The 22,252-nt window shown below is 44.8% G+C and overlaps 1 protein-coding gene across 8 annotated transcripts in view; it reads right to left on the bottom strand.

The window, feature by feature from the left end:
- sash1a (SAM and SH3 domain containing 1a) overlaps positions 1 to 22,252 on the bottom strand; it is a 184,525-nt gene that overhangs the window by 4,268 nt on the left and 158,005 nt on the right. For 5 of the 8 annotated variants that reach the window (XM_030404406.1, XM_030404407.1, XM_030404411.1 and 2 more), the window contains 10 exons: positions 18,907 to 19,042; positions 17,499 to 18,475; positions 14,957 to 15,031; positions 14,646 to 14,789; positions 12,624 to 12,756; positions 11,545 to 11,714; positions 10,545 to 10,754; positions 7,778 to 7,928; positions 6,646 to 6,774; positions 1,451 to 2,493 (listed from right to left, as the gene is read on the bottom strand). In XM_030404406.1, the coding sequence (XP_030260266.1) occupies positions 1,451 to 2,493; positions 6,646 to 6,774; positions 7,778 to 7,928; positions 10,545 to 10,754; positions 11,545 to 11,714; positions 12,624 to 12,756; positions 14,646 to 14,789; positions 14,957 to 15,031; positions 17,499 to 18,475; positions 18,907 to 19,042 (3,168 nt within the window). Of the gene's footprint in view, positions 1 to 1,450; positions 2,494 to 5,381; positions 6,327 to 6,645; positions 6,775 to 7,777; positions 7,929 to 10,544; positions 10,755 to 11,544; positions 11,715 to 12,623; positions 12,757 to 14,645; positions 14,790 to 14,956; positions 15,032 to 17,498; positions 18,476 to 18,906; positions 19,043 to 22,252 lie in introns of those variants that run through there. The other 3 variants (XM_030404410.1, XM_030404412.1, XM_030404413.1) reach the window with 2 other exon arrangements.

Genomic DNA, 22,252 nt, shown 5'->3' with positions numbered 1-22,252 from the left:
AAAAAGGCTAATAAGATCACACCTAGACCTGCTTTATAACCAAAAAAGACATGGAAAGTTTCCCACTGTTTAGGATTGAGCAGGTTCAAACCTATACGTTGCTACTACACAGGGTTTATATTCCTGCTAAGACTAGATTCCAATCACTTTCAAGGTACTTCAACCAAACATTTCCCGATTCTCAAAGCCTTTATCATTGCTTCAAATAGTACACAGTAGTTACTATATTTTTACTTTGGACTGATTGTTTTGATCAGAATCATTTAATTCTTGCTAATTCGGACACTATAAACAAATATGTATCGTTTTATTTCAACTTTATGATTGTGTCTAGATGAAACACCAGATTTTGTTACAATCGACGGTTTTCAAGGATTATATTTGAAATTCAAGCATAAACTTGAAAACACAAGGGCTAAAATAAAGCATCTTTCTAAAGCCTTGTCCGAACCCTGTACCACAGCAGCAGAGTTCCTCTCACGTCTCTGCCAGTCTACTTCTGACTAACAGGAATCCAGCAGCGCTTTGCTGTGGTCTAACGCACTTTTTCTCACCTCATCCCAGGATTCCTCTGTGTGTTTGTGTGTGTGTTTGTGTGTGTTTTCCTGCCAGTGTCGGGGGCTCCGCCGTGTTAAAGGGGCCCCAGCCTGGGGTCTGGCGAGTGGCAGAGGGTTTTATAACCCCGTCTGCCTTCAGTGAGATTCAGCCCATAAACTTAACAGTCTGAACCGCATCATAGTGAGACTCAGCCCACAGTCTTTCACTCAGCTCCAGGCAGTGTATTTATGATTGCACATATATACACACACACACACACACACACACACACACACACACACACACCCTTGCGCTTACATACAAAAAGGCATCCGCACACTTAAAGCAACACACTAATTTTAACTTATTAGTCTCTATTTTTAAACTAAATGAGTTCCAAAGCAAGCTGCTGATGTTGTTGGCCATGGCACAAGAATAATTTGGATCCAAGCTGCAGTCAAATTATGACTGGGTTTAGTTAGGCATGTTACGATGCTGAACTCAAAGAGCCTGACGCCAGACAAGTATAGCCCCGAGGTGTCTTGGAGCCCCATTCTCACATTAACCATGGAAATATGACTTCATGTGTATTTGTGAAATGTTGGCTTGGATGTGGTTTTTAACAGAAGTCTCACCTCGTCACTAAACTATAAAGGGTGTACGTTCATTTGAATTATCAGCACAAAAAAAAAGTGTGAGCAAAAAGTTGGGAATGATCAATTGCTGGTGGAAGTTTGGAAGTTGTCAGCATGTTTTTTGACATGTAGAATGATGTAAAAACTGAATATAAATGTTGCATCTGTGCACGTATCGATCTGCAACACAGCCTAAAGTAGTGCCAGATGTAATTTTTTATCTACATTGTGATTTTTTTTTCTTTCCCCCGTGTTTAGATTAATGATACTTAGCTAACCTTGTCAGAGTAGGGCTCCTCTGTAAGATCGATGCCCTCGGCTTCCAGGCGTTGTTCCAGCAGAGTGAGCAGGTCGGGACCCATCTTGGCGTATGAAACCTTCCTCGCAACGGCCACCTTGCCCCCCAGATCCGAGAACCAAGGAGGCTGCACTGCCGGAGGAGTGCCGGACTCCTCGCCCATGGAGGAGGCGGATGACGTGGCACAGGGGCTTGCGGGGGTGCTCGGTGTCTTTGCGGGCAGAGCCGGGGGGCTGGGGCTGGGGCTGCTGCTGCTGCTGCGGATTACAGGACTACTGGGGTGAGAACGGTTGATGGAGTGGGTAGGGGAGGGCGTGGGGGACGGCGAGGAGGGCAGGGAGAGAGGAGGATGACGCATTCCGTTAGCAAGTCTTTCCCTAGACTTCTTGGCAGGAACCGGAGGAGGGACTGGTGGCTTTTTGGGGTGAGTCCGGATGACCCTATCCCCGCTTGCATTGGACTCAGGGGGGCTCGGAGTTGGACTGGAGAGGAGCTCTGGGGGGTTGGAGGGCTGGGCTGTGCGACAAGGAGGGCGGAGAGGCAGCTGCGAGGGCACCGGCGGTCTTTCAGCCCTTCCTTTTGGGCTCACTGGTGGAGTCCTATTCTGAGCTGGAGAACCCTCGTCTCTACAGACCTTGGCGGGGCTACTGTTGCCTGATTTGGGCCTTTCCTTGGCAAGTTTAAGCTCCACACCCAGATCCTCCTGCTCAAAGTTCTGCTCCCAGTGCAGATCTCCCAGAGAGTGGGAGCGTTTCCAGGGTCCAGCAGGCTGCGGGGGCCCATCCAGGTCCTCGCAGCTGCGGCTCGCTGGGATCGGGGACCGTCTCTGGGCCTTGTGCAGCCCCAGCAGGTTGAAGCCCTTCAGGGAGGGTTTGACGAAGAAGCTTTTCGTGAACTTTGTGCGCTGGTTCTTGTTGTTCTGCTGCAGAGCCTCTGTGGAGAGGGTCATGGGCAGGGTGGGGTAGTCCGGAGACTGGAGGCCGGCTGAAGAGCGACTGGAGCGGGAAGCTTTTCTGCTTTTACCTGCAAAATAAAAATATGCATCTTCTCTTAGTTATGAAATGTAGACACTTTCACTCTGGTGTTACCACAAGTGTTTTCCCTCTTTTGTTAAAGTGCTAACAAGGTCACTCTTTAGCTCAATACGTCTCCATTAATGTAAAATCTGATCCATATGAACAAGCTGTAGATGATACATTTTGGCTGCCACACTGTTTTGCTCTGTCTAAGAGTCTTTTGATAGTTGTGGATTTTGGCACAGATGGAGCAAATCTCTATGGAGAAGCAATGGAAACAATATTTACGATGGTGTGACATAATGCTCTGGATCATGTATGTTTTGCATCATTGGAAAACATGTTCACAGCACCAATTATTCCTGACAAGTCTGCCAGAGCCGAGTTGTTTGACAAACATTCTTATCATTTGAGGCTTATCTGGAAACCGCAGTCAGAATTAGACAAAATGTTTTCTGAAGAAGGGATGGGGTGGGGTGCCACTGGGATAAAGATAAGCTCTCAGACTCACTACCAAACTGGCTGATTTGTTGTTGTCGTCATAGCAGCAATCCCAAATATGGATATCTGGACGGGACATGTTCAGAAACATTTGGAACAAAAAGGGCTGAAGCAACTTACCATCTATCCTCTGGCTTACAGAGCAGAATGGATGGATGAATAGGGTGGGTGCCACAGAGTGTGGCTGGCCAGAGAGTTTAGAATGATGACAGAAGAAACGTTCAATTGATGTAATGTCATGAAACATCTCAACCGTTCCCAGAAATACCAGTACAGTCAAGCATTTTTGTGTTTGCATTAAAATTAGTTACATCACAGTTCCGAGAGATATAACGTGTGGGAAGTTTCTGTTTGACTCTGTGTCTCAATTTAATGTCTAATTTGTGTGTTGACAAGGTTACCAGCCCTCCTTCACACTGTACACTTATGTTATCAGACTCTGGGTGTCTGGAGGTGCAGATAAAGACGATCCTTGAAGAGATTCCAGACTCACAAAATAACAATGAGCTAACGCATAATGCTGACCAAGAAATACACACATACTGTCTGGTGACCTCGTGTCTGGTGGTGTAAGGATCTGTATGACGTATGACACACTGAAACGCTGAGTGAGCTTTAAGCTTTTGTGTGGCTGCGTCCTCCTGTACATGCTGTATCAAGAGCTCCTCTGTCAACAGATATGTGCTTGTATTTAACCTCATATTTTCAAGCAAGAACAACTGAAATACTGTATTTAATTATGCTTTAGTTACTGTATTAACTTTCAGAGATGAAATCAGAGCAGGAGGACTTCTGCTGATTGTCCAATGAAACACTCAAGATAATTCAAACATGCTCTACAAGCTGAGAATGTGCACCATCTTTTTAAAAATAAAAGTGACCTTTAGCTTTTGTTTGGTACATTAGTATAACAACATCAACACTGGCAAGATGTATATTAAAATTCTTTCAACTGTGATGTTTTTTTTTATACACCGAAATATAATAACACTGCGTAGACGAGGGCTGCCCAAACTGGGGCTTGCAGGCCAAAGTTGACCGACCACATGTTTCTGGCAAAAAAATAACAATCTCAAACAATAATAATATAAATGTGTTGTTATTTTTATTTCTGTGAGTTAAATGGTCTTTAAATATGAACAATATCTAATTATTTATTAAAAAATATTTATTTTTCATCATGGGCAATGACACTTTGCACAAGAAGTCATTCAATTTCGAGACCTTCCCAGATCTTTCTTATGACATTATAGCATTGTCATGGTGATATATAACAAAAAGCAAACACCTACTGTATAATATACAGTAGGTGTTTGCTTTTTGTTCCTTGGCACCCCAAATGAAAAAGCTAGGGCACTACTTACCCAAACTTGTATGAATACTTGCATGAAAAAATGTGTTCATTGTTTATATTGAAATATAATGAGAAATATTAGTCTGATCTGTGATACATGAAATATGGTGTTTTCAGATTTAAAACACATCCCATTTAAAAGGTGCAATATGTAAGAATTTTGGTTAAAAGAATTCAGGTAAAGGTAAAACTGTCGCTAAACCTCAACATAATGTGAAGAAATAACAGTTCTGATGTCATGATGTCTATGTAATGTGCTGCAGAGATATCTACTGAAGCTAGCTAGCTTCTAACCAGCTAGCCTGACCGGTCCAGGTCCACCAACACGTCGCCGGTACTACTTCCAGTGCGAATCCACTAGCTGCACAGCTAACTGAGCTAACTAGCTGATGGCAGCTACAGTCAGCAGCAGTTAGCAGTAACTTCGATGACATGACATTATTTTGCTGTAAGTATGGAATCTACAGGTGGGCATTTCTTACATACTGCACCTTTAAACCTGAAGATGGCAACATCATGGGAATCAACCGTAATATCATCATCGCTGCTTTTCATTAAGTGACCAATACATCATGTGTGCATATGAAACTGATGAGTGAATGTTGACAGACTACAGAAATCATTCAGTGATGTGAAGAAGAATTACTACATCTAATTACATGAAAATGATCAGACACATGTATGTTACAGAAAGATCCGCTGGTTGAAGGAGAATACATTCAGGGCTCCACAGAGACTTCCCCCAAAAAGAGAAAGTTTAACAGACACAGTCTGCACGATGAATTTTGAAAACCTTCTATTATTTAAGTTTTGCTTTGCCAATTCTCTAGATTAATAAATATTCAGACGTAGACATTAAAATACAGTAACATATTAATGATTTTTATGAATTCGTAAAAGGAGAACTGTGGAGCCCAGAAGCTTTAAAGAAGAAATGCAGAGTGTTGACTAAATGTTATGCAGCTGGTTAAACAGCGTTTAGTGGCATGGCAGGAAGATACAGACAGGAAAAAAAAAAGGCAGAAACATAAAAACAAAAGCAAGCGGCACCAGAGTCCTTTTTATTTTTATTTTTTTCCAAAAGAAGTGGCTTTTATTCCACAACTTAAAATCTCTACCGTGGCAGATTGCACACTTTACTGCTTAACCTGGATGACACATGAACACACACATAAAAAAGGGGAAAACCCAGTAGTTACGCCGGGACCCGACAGTTATGGAGAGAAGACAAAAGTTTGACAAAAGCAGTGATTTATGAGTTATGGAGCTGTTAAGAGAAAATGTTTCTGTGTGGGTTGGAGAGAAAAAGCGTACAGCAGGAAAGAGCAGATTTCAAAAAAAGAAAAGAAAAGAAAAAAAAGAAACGTCACAGATAAGACCCTCAATGGATTCAATAATCAGAACTCTTGTACAATCTATAAACTACACTTTAAAAATATTTTCATCCACATCTTTTTTTTTCTCTTTTAGGCACACACTGTATGATCGTTTGTGCATTACGGTCACTAGAAACACAACAAAAGCGACAAGTTGAAATGGTTTTGAAGACAAGAGGTCGAAAACGAGCGGCTGCGATGTGTTAACTGACCAGTACAATTTTTTTAAAAACCTCATCAGCTTATAGAATCACCACCGCAAAAAAAAAAAAACAACAAAACAAAAAAATAAACAGGCATTTTACCGACATGCTACTCTGCAAGCTTGTTTTTCTATATCAGAAAAAAACACTTAGAATAAATACTGTCTGGGCCCATGATCACCATCCTTCTGATATCCTTTTATCAGCCTTGCATCCACAAGTGTAAGAGCTGGGAATCTGAGTCCGTGACTGGGCAGCGAGTGTGCTCTCGTCAGAACAGTTCTGTGCACTGGGGACGATCTCCCCCTCTGTACTCCCAGCTTTGTGGGGTGGACTAGGCTTAGTGGTCTTGGACCTGGCTCCCTCTCAGTTACAACTGGACTTTGGCACTGATGATACAGAACGCCTACAAGATGGAAAGAGCGGTGAAGAGAAGTGGAGTGACAGGACAGCAGAAGTTAAAAAAGTGTATGGGGTGATTCTCTGGAGCACCCATACTAGAGGGGGGATAAGGTGTGAGTTTTGGGAGGGGGGAGCACTAGTCCAGAGGAGAGACATGGGTGAGGTGTTGGAGAAGCATGGCAAGAGATGGAGCAGAGGTGGGGTGGGGGGCCCACAGAAGGGGAAAAAGGGACGAAGGAGTCTCTGTGGAACTACAGCTAGACCGAGACTGGGGGGGGGGGTCTCGGGTAATGGTGGTCTAGACTATGCAAAGCTATCATTACCATTCTCCAGGTTCTCATTGCTCTCGTAGCAGCCGGAGTCTCGCGGGGAGTCTCCCACCAGGCCCCGGCCCTCGGACAGCAGCTTCTCCTGGGAGCCCGACAGGCCGCCGCGCTCTGGATCACTGCTGCCTGAAAATCCACACAGAAAAATAGCAACATCATCAACATTAGTGTGTACTTCTATTCATTCTTAAATTCTTTTTGGGCTATTTTATGCCTTTATTAGATAGCTACAACAGAAAGTTGCTGAAAAACCACTGGGTAACTCCATAACCGCCATTTAAAAAAAATAAAAAGGTACAGTGTGTAGGATTTGGGGGCAGCGATGGAACCAACAAATCAAATATTGGCTTAAAAATGGAATACGATAACTGTAATTATGTTTTTTAGCAGTGTATAATCACCTAAGCCTTTTATATACAGAGGAAGCAGATGGAGGCAGATCCTCGACCACGCAGTCCACCATGTTTCTGCCATCGTGTTTCTACAGTAGCCCAGAACAGTCAAAAGAAACAAAAAACTGCCTTTTCGCAGTTTTAGCCACTACCATGAGACGAGGGGTGTTTATTTTGTTGCTATTGGCAGCCTCACCGCTAGATGCCGCTAAATCCTATTCGTGCTTCAAGTTCCAGGTCCAACTTGGTCATTTTTTATAAAAGACAAAGATGAGTGCAAAAAACCTCCTTTTGTCATCATTCATTTGTGCATCTGAATGAGGTCATTGCGATTCTGTTTTGTATTGTGTTTTTTTGGCTGATGTCTTCATTTTGGGCATTGCAGAACAATGATGATAGAAGGTTGGAGGATATGTTGAAAAGCAAAAGGGAAGGGATGAGGATCATACTAGAGTTCTTTCATATGTTGATTCTGTGATTTATAATCTGCAAAATTCCAATAAACAGATGTTGAAAAGTAAAAAAAAAAAAAAAGTGCTGGATTTCTCAATATTTTTTCCCCCTTTCATTCCAGCAGAAGGGAGTGGATTTTGGTGAGAGCTCCCAGCAGATCTCAATTCCAGGTGTTCAACCCCCTCATCAAACTACAGATATGACAGATCTGTCACACAGCCAAGGAGTTGGAGTGAGTCGGAATCATCACGCAAGCGTCTTCTCACGTGTCCGTGTCTACTTACTGTCGTACTCCTGCAGCAGCTCCACGGCGGTGAGCAGCACGGCCCTGTGCTGAGGATCTCGGATGTTCAGCTCGTCCAGGTCCTCCTCCTCCAGCAGCTTGAACGTGTCCAGGTCCTCATAGCCGTTGAACAGGAAAGTGGGCATGTGCTCCTGCGAGACAGAGACGCCGCTCACATGTGAGTTGAGAAGCCAAGAACGAAGGTGTCTAAATACGCTTTGGATCTGAGTCATGGGACCGAAAACAAACTCAGAAATCAGGGGTAAAGAGCACAAAATAGTACAAACATAGAGGCGGGGTACACACTTGTCATCTGCTCATAATTTCTCATCCACGTTGTATATTTTTAAACCACCACTGAGCCAAATCTAAACCTTTATTTTGATTTTCGGCTGGCACGTAATCGCTTCAAGCTGCGGTTAATTCCAATAAACAGTCAACACGCTTTAATGTGGCACAAACTTTGCCATGTTGACAGACGTATAAAAGTGAGTTGTAGCAGCGTTAGCTGTACCAAATCAAGCAAGCTGCGCGAGGTGTCTGGCCAAAGTCCCCGAGCCGCTCGAGCTGCGCCAAAAAACGGGACTTTGAAAGGGAATCCCCCACCGACATGATGTGGAAAACGAGGCGAAAATGAAGGTGGGAACGATTACATCAAAGCACTGCGCAAACCACGGACGGTGAAAATTTCTGCAAACAAACAGAGCTTGGCACCCAAACCACTGAGTTATCGGATAGGGTACAGACACCAGGGGCCGAAAAAACAAAAAGGTTTCAAATCTCGAAACGCCCTGTGTGAGTGCAGTTGGCTGACACCATCATTCAACACACTCATTACTGCTTCCACTTTGACAAATGGACTGTGTGTCACCAGCTAGACCATCAATTACAATGGTGGAGTCCACAGCGGAGAGAACTGCCAGTCTCTGCTCTATTTCTGCCGGATGATGCAGGATTAAACAAAGGACCACCAGCTAACACAAACACAGGCGGCCGGGGGGCCTCCCGCTCGCTGTATTTTTGGAGTGTGGTTGGCCCGGCGGAGAATCTCAAACACGCTCCAAATCCGGAGATCGTTTGGCGGGAGAATCCCACTGGGCCAAAAGTGTGGAGATTTACACTTTTCTAGTCACAGACGGAGCTCTTGTTGATGTGTGTTCCAAATCTTTGGCTTGCCGGGTTTAACCAAATGTAAGCTAGCGTTTTCTAAAAGTACGCAACAACAACATTCTTGCTCCCCCTTGATCTGTGACAGCTCGCTCATAACTCATACTGTATTTACAAAGTCTAACGGAGCTCAAACTATTTTTGTGAACGCTGTGAAAAAAAAAAAAAAAGATCTACAAAATTCCCCCTTCACTAACAAGAGAAATAAATGTTCATCTATTGAATTTTGCGATTTTTTACCAAATAAAATTTACAATGTGGTAACCAAAAATGATTCAGGAAAATTCCCTGAAGCCACCATGAAACTCCACCTGACCTTAAACCTTGGATTGGTCGGTAATTTTAGAAGGATTTTCTGTTATATTTGTCAACAAATCAAATACTGGTGGTGTCTGAAGTGGGAATATAGCTAATGCTAAGCGTGTTAGGTGCACAAGTCCAAAAGACAGCCACGTTCGTTGTTTATGCTCATTATGATAACGTTAGCTGTTTTCTCACACACCGACAATCACCATCACTGCTGTCACTTAACAGTTTCTTTATGCTTTTTTTTTAGACTTAAAAAACAAAGAGAACCTGTGGAACATAGCAAACTAGCAGCTAACACACATCTACAAACAGACCAGTAGGAGTTAAGGGGCCGCTGGTGTAGTTTGTGTTTTCAGGGGTGACTTTGCCTGATTTTTTTCGGTTGGATACTTTCAAACTTCCCTCAGATGTCGCAACCCACCAGCTTCAAAACAAATTTTAAAAAAAGCCTTTATTTTGAGCAATGATGCTTCAGAAAATCAAGATAATGCAAGCTAATGTAATTTGATTTTAAATTCATTTGCAGCGATATTCATGAAAAGTAAAGTCCACTCGTGTCGACACAGAGTTGAATAACTGAGTGCAAATGGTGCCTGACGCAGCCATTATGTCTGATGAGAAAACTGTGGGACTGAAATTTAATTTCTACTTTCTCATAATCAGCAGGACACAAATGAGGGAAAGAATAGTTAATAGGAAATTGGCTGCTACCTCTGCAACGTGCCATATGCGATTAGTCCAACTCGCCTACTGCAGGAATCCGGCGGTGACTAAAGGGGAAGCGGGAGCTCTGATGCACTTGTTACACCCAGACTGTGCTGTAAAATGAATGACTCTGACATGTTAATCTGTGACTTGGCCATCAGTGCTGGCACGAGATGAAACGCACAGCCCACAGTGTCTTTTTTTTTTTTTTGTCGTCTCTATTTGGGGAGGTGAGGCGTGCTGGCTGCCTGAGTGGGAGGGAGATGATATCAAGCTCACAGCTACGTGTAGGCCTGGATGAAAAGATGCAAGTCACGTGGCGGGGCGTGGTCGGCACAATGTGGGTGTTAATGTTTATGCGTCAGTGTCGGATCAAACATCCTAAGCCGTGCAGCCTGTAATTGCCTACACTGTACTTATCTCTGCTCGTCTGCAAGTGCATTGTGGGGATGTTGAGCTAACACAATATTGTCATTTTCCTCTTAAGCTCTGTTTTCTCTTATTTCGGTGGCAGGTGGGTGAGGTTTCGATCCACTGGCGTTCATGGTGTAGCTGTAACTAAATCCTGGCACGCCTGCTGAATCTACCTTGAGGTTGATGCGCTCCAGCAGCTCCTCCACCGATGTGGGTTTGGGTGGTCGGCCCTTCCTCCTCCTCCTCACGGGCCTCTTGGGCTTCTCCTCTTCTTCACTCAGCACGTCCACGTAGATGAACTTGAAGGTGCCCACTTTGTTGTTCAGCAGGCCCATCCATGTCCCCATGGGCGGCTTACTGATGATGTCGATCACATCGCCACGCTGAAAAGAAACCGCATGGACAAGAATTCAGAATAATGACCAAAATATTTCTTCTAACATTCCTAAACTGGCGATTGACCAAAAGACGAGCGCAGAAAAACTGGACCGTTTAAGAGACAGTTCACCCAAAATAACAAAAAAAAACATATTTATCCGTGTATCCATCTAGATTGTTTTGGTGCGAGTTGCCAAGTTTTGGAGATATTTGCCGTAAAGATGTCTGCCTTCTCTTGAGTATAATGGAACTAGAATGCAATCAGCGTGTGATGCTCAAATGCAGGTTGTGTGCATCTACTACATCCACATAAACCACAAGCTAGTTAACTAGACTAGCTAATGTTACAACTCAGCAGAGGAGAAGAACTTTATTTTTCATACGCTGCACCGTCGAGCGTCCACGAGCAGATTCGCACTTCTTTCCTGCGCGATTCAATTGCAAGTGCAGTTTGGCAGGTAGGACATAGTTCCTGCATGAAACTGCCCACAGAGAGGTCTGTGGATGATTTTGAGTAACTTGGTTAGAATTTCGGAAAAAGTAACATTGCTGTTAATGTATTTTTTTGGGTGTTTTGAGAACTACAAGCTTTTTATACGCGACAGAAGACGGACATCTCTGCGGCCAATATCTTCACAAACTTTGTAACTCACACCAAAAGCATCTAGATGGATACAGAGCACTACAGGTAGGAGACAACTATGTGTTTTTGATTTTGTGGTGTGCTGTCCATAATCATATCTATGCACACAAGTGAGCTGAACATTCATATCCACGTCCCAAATTGTGTTTTACCTTCAGTTTGAGGGAGTCGGTGTCGTAGGGGCTGGGGGTGAAGTCAGTATGGACCCGGGCTCGGCCACAGAATGGTCCTCTGTAAGGCGGCTCTTCGTCGTCGCCGTCCTCGGACTTCACACTTTCCCGGTTGCTGGCCGACGAGTCGGTGGTGCTCACTGTCTGACCACCTGCGCGCAAAACAACACGTGGACATTTTTAGAGAAGCTTTCAAAAATGACTCGCTGTAAAAGCCGCCACTCTCTACAAAGCCGTTTGAATGCACTGATTAACTGGAGTCTGCGCGGCTTAGATAATAGCTAGCGTTTATCAAGAAGCTTCGTAAAAAAGGCTAGATTGTTTTTATTTTTTCTTGTTTTCTCTTCATTCTTGTGTCTGCAGTGAGTGGAAAACTTTAACAGGCTCTTAAACACTTGTATTACAGACCCCGTGGAGTATTTCTCTGCACATTATTTCTGTATCTGAGGGGGAAAGGCTGTTGAAATCATTGTGGGAATCGGAGAGGAGAGACTTCCTACCTAATCATTACCGCATGTTTGCCTGTCTGCCTGCGTGCTTGTGTGCATGTTCTAAGGCTTCAGAATCGCTGAGCTCGGGACGACGGAGGGTATTTATCCGCGGAGATGTGACAGACACAGCAGGTTGAAGTAATCAGAGGTTGTAATCCGTGTTTGGCCTGAGAGGTCAGAGCGCGCATCGAAAAACTCTGTGAGGTCACGGCGTGCGAGACGGCCGCCGTGACAGGGTGTCATCAGGAGGGAGAGATTTGTCTTTCATCGCTCCGCAAAAATCATGATTGGTGCACATGTAATGCCAGAAGCACACAGAGGTTAAGTCAGCTGCATTCGAAATAAACAACGGGGGGAAGCAAATGTTACGAGCACCATCTAGTGTCAAACAGCTCTCAAAACACGCAGAGCTGTACGCCAGACTACAAATACTCAGATTCCCTTTACTTACATTCATTATTTTACATACGCGTAACATAAAAGGTGCTTCATGTTCCCCTCGAATCCATTAAAAAACATCGCTCTCACACATCAGGAGTGCCGTTTCTGAAACAATAGCTCTCGTCTTACTCATTGAACTCTGTCCGCTGAGTGAACTACGCAGACTTTCCACGGAGCCTCCGGCCTTCAGCTTGGGCTTCTCCAGAGAGTCGGTGTCAGGCTGAGGGGACTGAGGGGAGCCAGGGGTTCCATCCGGACTCGACTGAAAGACACACAAAACAACAAGAGAGGGGGAGATGCAGATGGGTAATGAAAGGACATGGGGGAAGGATACAAAGGAAATGTTGTGCAGTTATAAGGATGTGAAGGTTGTGAGAGTGTGGTTGAGAGGGGAATGGATGGAAACAACGAACGAGGAGTTGGGGGAGTGGTAAGCGCCGGTCAGATTAAATCTTTTAATCTTTATTGAAAAACAGGTACACATATAGGGTACAGAATGTTTCGAGCCCAAAAATGATTTTTCTATCAATCCTTTTTCTTATTCAAAAACCTGGTAAAATAATGTGTTATAATAAGAAGCTTTTTATTTCCTGCTCGTCCTGTCAGCTGTAACTGATTGGTTCACCCCCACTGTCTGAACAGAGCTATTACAGTTCTGTACTTTTCATTATTTTTATTTCGTTTTCTAATTCAATTTATATTCAGTTTGTTCCCAGTGTGGGTTTGCTCGTCTCAGTTCAGTTTTATATAATCGTTAATAATAAAACTGTTTATTAGGTTCCGCATTAGTCTGACTTTTTCATTACAGCATGTTTGGTATTTAACAAGGGCGAGATTTTTAGAAAACATCAGAGCAGCTGTCACAATATAAACACAACAATCTTTCAAGAAAATTAACAAAGAATAAAAAAACATGTCCTATATATTCTTTATTTGATTTCATTTAGGTTTGTAGGAGTACACAAAAAACATTCCAGTTCATTTTTTTCCCCCTTTAATGTCTAGTTTATCTTTTTATTACAGTGACACTAAAATGTTTGCTCACATCAATTTTTTGTTTAGTTTAGGTTAAATACACCGCTATGTGCTGGAGAAACTTATTTGAGCAGGAATTATGACAAATAATGGAAGCAATAATGTAATTCAACGAGAACTTTAAGGTTGTCTTTCACTTGAAGAGGTTCAATGAACCATTTCTGCATTAACTGGTGAAATCATTGTTATTGAAACCTTTCATTTTGTTCAAATCTTTGAAGCTTTCCTTTGTAGGAAAAAAAAACGCCTCTAATAATGAAGCAACAACAAACATCAACACCTCCTGTGATGCACTGTGTTTTATTTGCTTCAGTATTCCACTAGGGGGCGTCGTGGTCCATTAAATGACCATCGTTCAGCCATCAAGACATGCCAGTTCACTTTTCTCTCCGCTCTCTCCCCAGCCGATGGCTCCTTGACTCATGCCAGGATATGTGGGTCACGGTGCTGAGACCACCGTGACCGACAGATGTTCAGCTGTGCACTAATGACACATTCTGCAGGGCGACATCAAACCGCGGGACTGGCCGGGGCCACTGGTGAAGCCCACCGGATGCCCAGAGAAATTAGGCCACGGCAGATGAGACGGCCATTACAGTGCACTCCCTCACACTTCAAGTCTCCATTTTCCTAAGAGTTAGCAGCCTCGGGGAGACTTGCATCACTCCATGAGCTCAGCATGAAGCTCACACACTCCACCCTTAACGCAGGGCCCAGCGAGAGCAGAGTAGAGAGAAATCCAAATGTGTGTGTATGTGTGTGTGTGTGTGTGTGTGTGTGTGTTTTAGTGCTGTATGTTTATTCTGTAACTAACACAAATACTCCACCACCCACTCACAGCCTGTGGACAGAATTTGTGGCTTACACTGCAAAACATCCTCTAAATGTTTGCAGAACGCGCGGGGCTTTTCTGTCTTTACAACGCCGCTTGGCTCACTGTTCGAGGATTAAAAGCATAACGTGCCGATTTGTGATACTATTTATGTGTTAGCTTCTCCATTTTATATTTGAATGTGTTTATATGGGTCTCATTTGCTTCGAAAACCTCGGCAGTGTCGAATTTCAGCTACGAAAAATTGCATCCATGTGTGTGTCTGCGTGTGTTTAACGTCTAACCTGCTCAGACAGGGAGCTGCTGTACTTCTTCGACATGCGTTTCCTCATCGTCTCCTTCACCGACTTGACCTTCTTGCCCAAAGAGATCCGAGACGTAGTGGGTGACTTGACCACCTCTCTGTATATGGCCTCCTGGTCTTTGCTCTGTCGGTAGAGGAAGGGGGAATAGGACGGACGGGGGGGAAGGAGACGACAAAGGGCAGGGAGATCACGAAAACAGAAGAGAAAAGGTGATTGAGTGTGACGGGAGGGGTCGGATTGTGCTCCTCACAGTCTCTTCTAATTTCACAAAACTAGCTGCCAGCGCTTACATTGGCATCCGATCCGGTGTTGACCACATGGAGCGAGCGGTTGGACAGGTCGAAGCCTCCAAAGCTGCACGTCCTCTGTTGGAGTGGGGGGAGGGGAGGCAAAACACAATCAAGTGAGTCACATTCAGAAGGTCACGATACACAAACTCCCCGTCCACGCCCGACTTGAGGGTCCAACTCACGAATGATTCATGCTTGGCACAACACAGGCAGCACTTTGATTAATGTACATGGGTATATGGTTTGTATGTATGCGGGGGCATGATGTCATATGGGACCTGTGGACAGCCAACAGACATGATGTAACACAAACTGTTATATGAGCTCCTCTTTAAAATTTGCGAGTTAGTGCGTTGCTCGGCGGCGAATGAGCTGTTATACTGGCCGCGGAGCGCACGCAACGAGTCGCTCATATGCTTTAAAAGTCGAATCCCTGGAGAAAATATTCCTTGATGTGGCTAAGCTAAAAAAAAATAAAATGTATATATATACACACAAGTGAACATATATTAATTGCATTTCAGCCTTTTGTGGTTAATTATGATGGGTGCGAAAACTGGGCTTAGTATGCAAACATGCACAAACATATAGGTTGGTTGCTTAGGGGCGACAATGTGTTATTTTCATCAGAAACACTTTTAAAGAGTAAATTGTTTCTGCTGAGAGGACAGGGTGATATGGAGATTTTCCTTCTTGACTTCAGAGGACGGCAAGATAAGGGGGTACACAAAGGGGGACTGTGACATGAGAGGAAAAAGAGATGCAGGATCTTATCGTCGAGCCGGCTTTGACATTTTTTCGAGTCCTCCCCTAAGCTCTGCTGTAGGTCACACACAAACATGTAGACACAGACATGCACATCTGCCAGAAAAACAGTTCCAGCGGGGCACTTGATGGCATTTCTCCTCTGCTTCAAAAGCCATTATCGTCTAAACTGCTCGATTTAAAAAACGCCCCTGAAAACCCCCCGGGGCGAAGAGTCCTCCCGTGTGAGAAGGCATTTGCAGATGAGGTTTGCATTACGAGTTTTTTTTTTTCTTTTTTTTTTATATTAGATGTCCACAGCTGCAGTCCACATCACAACTTCCCAGGAAAAAAAGCACAGTTTGGAGAACAAACATGTTTGAAGAGACGTCCAAAAAAAAAAAAGGAACTCGGAATGTCATGGCGATGTTCGATGGAAATGGACATGCACCCAGTATAAAAAATAAAAAAAAAGTCTCTCAAAGGATAATTATAGGAAAGAAAAACAACTAAAATCACATCTGCAACCAGAGAGGCACGGGCCAAAAAAGGACACGAAAAGCAACAACATAAAAAAGTGGAGGCAGAGAGTTTTTTTGGATGAGAACGACCTCCAGTGACGTCACTAGAACACGATAGGACGCAGGTGCACTCAAAGCTGCAGGATAGCTCCACTATAACACCACCTAGAATGTGCCACTAACTCTACTCGTATACCCTTATAACTCTACTCATAGCCCCAAGACTATGTGGATACATGTGAGGAACAAGTCGATCACCTGTTTTCATGACGTTACAAAGTTACCTATTTTTTTCTGTTACTTACACTTTTTCGGCTATTCTACTGTATAGACTACCATGTTCGGTCGTCCAGCCTTAATCAGGTAAGCTAATGTTAGATGCATGGATGACCAAAACATGATATATAATTAAGCTGATATGTAGCTCTCCCGGTAAAGTACACGCCTCATTCAGACTACTGAGGTTGGCACCAGGGGTTAAAATCCAGTCCGTGGCCTTTGCTGCATAGAGTAAAAGTAAGTAGTGAGTAAAATTTGGCCATCAAGATAATTCATTTTGAAGCACAAGATATTCTTTAAAAGTTGAGGAGATGTCTAAAATTACATAGTAAAAACTTTCATTCTTGCTCTCTAATGGAAGTCTTTTCAATGTCGGCAAAGGCGCTGAATAGACATCTTTCGGCTGTGGTTTTGCTTGGTGGGAAAGACCATTCAGTCACTTTAACTTAATAACACTATTCATTGAATGTCTCTGAGGCTGCAGTTCTAAAGGAGGAGCAGCTTCATGCTTGTACTACAGCTCTTTCGCCCACAGGGATCAGTGTGACTGCCCGTGTCCTTCGAGGAGGGGGGTCTGACATTTACAAAAGGCACTTACAAAATCTCTGCTGTAACTTAACCTCCCAAGTGGGCCACTGCACATTTCAAAATCATTTTATATTCAGCTAAAATAATAAAAAAAAGGTTTAAAGCCAAAGGCATTCACTCAAAGGTCAGAAAAGATGACATTCCTGTAAGGGCAGTTAGGTCTGTGATAGATACACCAGCCCCGAAGCCTTTTCCTGTACATGAGCACAGCTGCAGTACTTTGATGTGGATTTATAGCTGAGATAACACTGAACAGGTAAGCTGAAGTCATTTGACCTGGCGTGTGTCTTTGTCTGTGTATGTTCCCTGCACCTTCAACCTATAACCTCCGAGCTATTTCTGCAACTTTGAAGCGCACCGAGTCCTGCTCACACGAGGCGGTCGATTTAAACCTCATGGTCCAAACTCACAGACTTCTGCTGGATGCGCAAGAGCACCCGCTTGGTGCAGCGGTCCACACTGGCCGCCCACTTCCTGTCCGCCTCGCGGTCCTCCTCCAATAGACAGCGGCGCTCAGCGCGGCTGAGGGTAACTGGGCGCACCAGCTGGGCCCAGTTGAGGTGACCGTACAGGCTCCGCTCTACCACATAGGTGATGTTCAGCTCACTGACTGCCGTTCGACCACGCAGCCTGCGGGAGGGGAACACCCAGCTCCCTCCCCCGCTTCCAAAACCTTTTGTTTTGGCTACGTCACAGCGTGCGGGGGAGGAGGGGGTGACAGACAGAGGGGAGACAGGGGTCTTGGCATTGCGTGAGCGTTGGTACAATAGGTGCTTAGTGGAGTAAGCGTAGTTGGGGTCGGGTTTCCGGTGTGTCCAGCTGCCATGGTGCCGGTTGGCAGGTTGGTGTTTGGGGCTGCCTTGTGGACCGTCATCCAGGGATATCAGGAGGCGGGACTGGGCATGGGGTTTGGGGCGAGGTTTGGTGAGGCCATAGTAGGCGTAGAGAGCTTCGTTGTTACTTACCCCATGGGAGATTGAGCTCAGGGCCTTCCGCATCTCGCCGTCGGTCGTGGAGCGCGACAGCTTTCCTTCGTCGTCCAGTCCACAGCCATCCAACTCTGAGAAGGAAGAGCCACTACCTCCCACGCCGGAGATGGAGCCTGCCAGAACCCCAGAGCCAACCGGGGTTCTCCTGGGTGGCCGGATGAGGCCGTGGGTACTGGAAGACTTACTGAAGGTTTTGACCAGCTTGTGACCGGACCAGGTGTCCAGGCTACTGGAGGAAGGAGAGTTAGTCAGACTGTCTGTGTCTCCATCCAGAGAGAATTGATCCTGGGTGAGGGAGGGCAGGGAGATCTCCTGGGGCAAAGGGGGCTTCTTTAGGACTCCTGTGTACAGAGCTGAGTTGTCCTCACAGGTGGGTAGTGCCTCTAGATTCAGAAAATCTGAAGAAGGAGAGGAAGATGACAGAAACATTTACTCAGGAGGATTCAAACATCTGAGTCTGTGGAGTCTCATGACCAGTGCGTGGTTTTCACAACCACAGCTAGCCAGAAAAACATTTCAAAACACATTCTTAAAGTCTGAGTATTGGGCAAAACCCATGACAGAAGAAAATGCGAAAGAAATCATTGCTTTTAAAATGAGGCATGGATTTTAAATAACTCTCAGTTGGATACAGAAATGCTCCCATTAACTTAGGTTTGAGGACAACAGTTCAAAACAGATTTTCAACATCCAGCTTTCACAAGTAATGAAGTGTGTGATGCCTCCGACACAGTCAGAATGAATTTCAATTTGACGTTGTAAACAAATGCTGACAGATTTAAATCACATTCAACTGTGAGGCAATCAAAGGAACTCAGGTGTCACAAACCTTCTGAGCCATGTTTCTTGCCCTCCTCCACCTTGATGAGTTTTTTCCTGACCCGGCGTGTCGAGTTAACCAGCTTGTGAAGCCGTTTGAACTTCACAGAGTCCTCCGATTGCTCATCGTCTGACTGTTCACGAGACTGGTGGGAAAGAGAGAGAGAGGGAGGGAGGGATGATAAAATAAAAGGGACGGACAGTCAAAGACTTTTTAATTAAAGGAAACGTATTATGCTCATTTTCAAGTTCATAATTTTGTTTTGGGTTACTAATCTTATAAACTGACATGCTTTAACGCTCAAAAAACACTTCAGCTATCTTATACTCCTCAGTCTGAAACGCTGCGTTTTAGCTCCTGTCTCTTTAAGGCTACAGAGTCTGTTCTGATTGGACAACTCATACACACACTTAAGCCAGCACCGCATACTGAGTCTCTGGTCAGCTCTGATGGTTTTCATCTTCCAGCTAGCTTCACTTCTACCATGAATATAGGCATAAACTATGCAGTGTGTGACATGATGACATAGTGATGTCAAGAAGTAACAGAATTAAAGGGCCAGACAGCTGACAAGGCATTTCAGGCACTTTCAGTGGAAGAGAGGAGCTCCTGTTGCTGGCTTTTTTACTTTTCAAGACGTTTTACAACTGATATAACACACTGAGAAAGGGGTGAGGGGAAGCATAATAGGTCTCCTTTAAATAAACCTTACTCAACACACAGGTGAGAGCAGGAGGGACATCTTGAGCATAACATTTCATCAAAAGCAACAGAAATTGATGTTTTGGTTTTGAATTCAACAGAAACAGTAATGAGGTCAAAGCAACCTTTGACAAATACACTGAGGATGCTGTGATGATGTAACAGACGGGAGCATTGTTTAGGATGGAGTCAAAGTTAGTGAGGTGAGAAATGGAGGATCTGAGGGATGGCGGCACGCCACATCGTGTCAAGTTCATACTGATAGCAAACACAGAAAAACAATCCACTGAAATGATTAACCTGATGAGACAGTCGTTTAAAAAAAAAAAAATGGGTACAACTGATTGACACAATCAATCAGTCTGACGAGAAATGGTCTGTTTGGCATCAGAGGCTGTTTACTGCAGAGGAAATGGAGGGACGTGGTCGTATGTTATGGGTGCCAACATCCTAGTGTTTTCCCTCCAGTGAAGGCCACTGCGTATAAACCCTCTGCACAGTGGAGTGGAAAAGAGACCAAATCAGAGTCAACGGTTTCATCACTCACACACAAACACACAAATGCACCCCGAGTTGTATGTGTATGCATGTATGTGTGTAGAACTCTATGCTCTCCATGTGATGATGATGATGATGATGATGCCGATGAGCCCAGCTTTGGCGTGAAGATTGTCTGGCAGGACCTTCCATTACTATCATGGAGCTCAAACAGCTTAATTTGTTTCCATTTTCCACTGGTTTCCACAGCAACACACCACCTCTCTGGTCACATGCTGCCAGTTCCATGGTTGAGGTTGACTGCATCGCTTGCAAAGGGACACACTTGCATGCACAATCGCTCAGACAAACACACACACACACACACACACACACACACACACACACTAACTAGATGGAACAGGCCTGCGGGGCTTAGCTCTCTTGTCTCTGATAAAATGCAGCTCGAAAGCTAACAAGGAAGAAACCACAGGCCTGGCTCAGATGCTGCTGACACGCATCAGGAGTGATGTTGACAACTGCGGCTCGGCTGGATCAAAAAAGCTCCGACACTGTCCGCAAAAATCGCCACCACCCTTGCAGCACAGTGAGCTTTTCAGAGTGTTACCGAGCCTTACGGATCAACGTTGAACAAAAGGAAACAACAACCTGCAGGTCTGCTCAACAAACGTTCCTCCCCTTGCCTCCACTTCTCCACTGTTAGGCGGTGCAGTGGTCAAGGTCTCGCATATCAGCCCAGCGGACCAGAGCGAGGGGTTCAGCCATTCGTTTGGCCTCTGACAAACCGCAGAAATGGGTTATGAAAACCCAGTTCTCCCCGACAATCATTCAACTGAACCGCACAATTCTGGCCACAGCGGTGACTCCTTAGACTTTCCATTTGCTTTGAGCGTATTAGCTTCAGAGAATGTAATGAAATAACAAATCTGTGTCAGAGAGGACTGATAAAAGAAGCAGCAGGACAGACCGTGAGATGGGTGAGACCACCGAAGGGAGGACTGGGGTCCATTCCTGTATCTTGGTTTCTCTTAATAACTATTATTGAGAAGTGTAAAGAAAGAGTGTCAGTCTGATGTCAGAGTTAACCCACATGATTTGTTCTTCTGCTTGTCTGAGAAATGGAAAAAGGAGTGGGAGAACAGAATGAGGGGGTCAATGACACAAAAGTTCGGAGGAACACCGTCCAGACATACGACCAGATAAACAGAAAGCCAAGCATCGGAGGCAATGAATCAAGCAGGGGTGACTGGCCGCCATCGAAAACAAGGTCAAGACAACAATTCCACCGTCGTAACTGCCGCTTGGCTTCACAAATTACTTTGCGGAACGTTCCCAAGACTTTTCGAGATGAGTTTAAACTTAGCAACGACAAACCAACATCCTCACGGCACAAACACCAAAAATTGCTCTCATGCTTTACCACAAAAACAAGCACAGGAGAATCATTCAAGATACAGCCCGATTGGGGCAGTTAAGAACGCCAAACTTACCACTTCATCTAAAACTTTCTGCGTTCACGTCCAACAGGTTAAATAGTCGGACCCTCAAATCCACAACACGCCAGCCGCATTCTCACGCATGCACGATCCAAAATAATTTGCAGCCCGTTTCGTGAATTCGGCTCTGAGGAATGAAGAGGCTGTTTGGAATCGCCGCGCCGCACAGCTACCAGAGAAAAGGCGTGTTGTGCACGGAGAACAATCCCGTCGTTTGAGCCCCTCTGACCCTGCCTTGGCCCCAACATCGCTAATGGCCAGCCCTGGAATGTGGCCTCCGGTCGCCGGGGGAAGACAGCATCAGGGGACGACACAGAGCGGCCAAAGATATGTATATACTGCCGACATGTCAGCGACAAACGCGCACTGTATATTCAAACGTCTGTATATAAAATGCAGTCACACGCATAACTCTTAACTATTTGAATTTGGGGATGACCTAATTCCATTCATTATTAAAGGGAGAGGGGGCAGTGCATGACACTGATAGAGGCCCCAGCAGAGTAGCAGCATTTCCTGGAGAAGCCAATTTTGGAACTCGGGGCAAAGGGAGATACAGAACTCCCCCTCTTTCAGGGCCCGGGGGTAAGAGCTAAAGTCTTTATCTTCCCTCTTCCTCTCTCCCTTGCTTCCTCTCAAGCCTCCAGCTCTTGCATTTG

The sequence above is a fragment of the Sparus aurata genome, chromosome 22 (assembly GCF_900880675.1).
Source record: "Sparus aurata chromosome 22, fSpaAur1.1, whole genome shotgun sequence".
NCBI lineage: Eukaryota > Metazoa > Chordata > Actinopteri > Spariformes > Sparidae > Sparus > Sparus aurata.
This window is presented reverse-complemented; position numbering and strand designations above follow the sequence as displayed.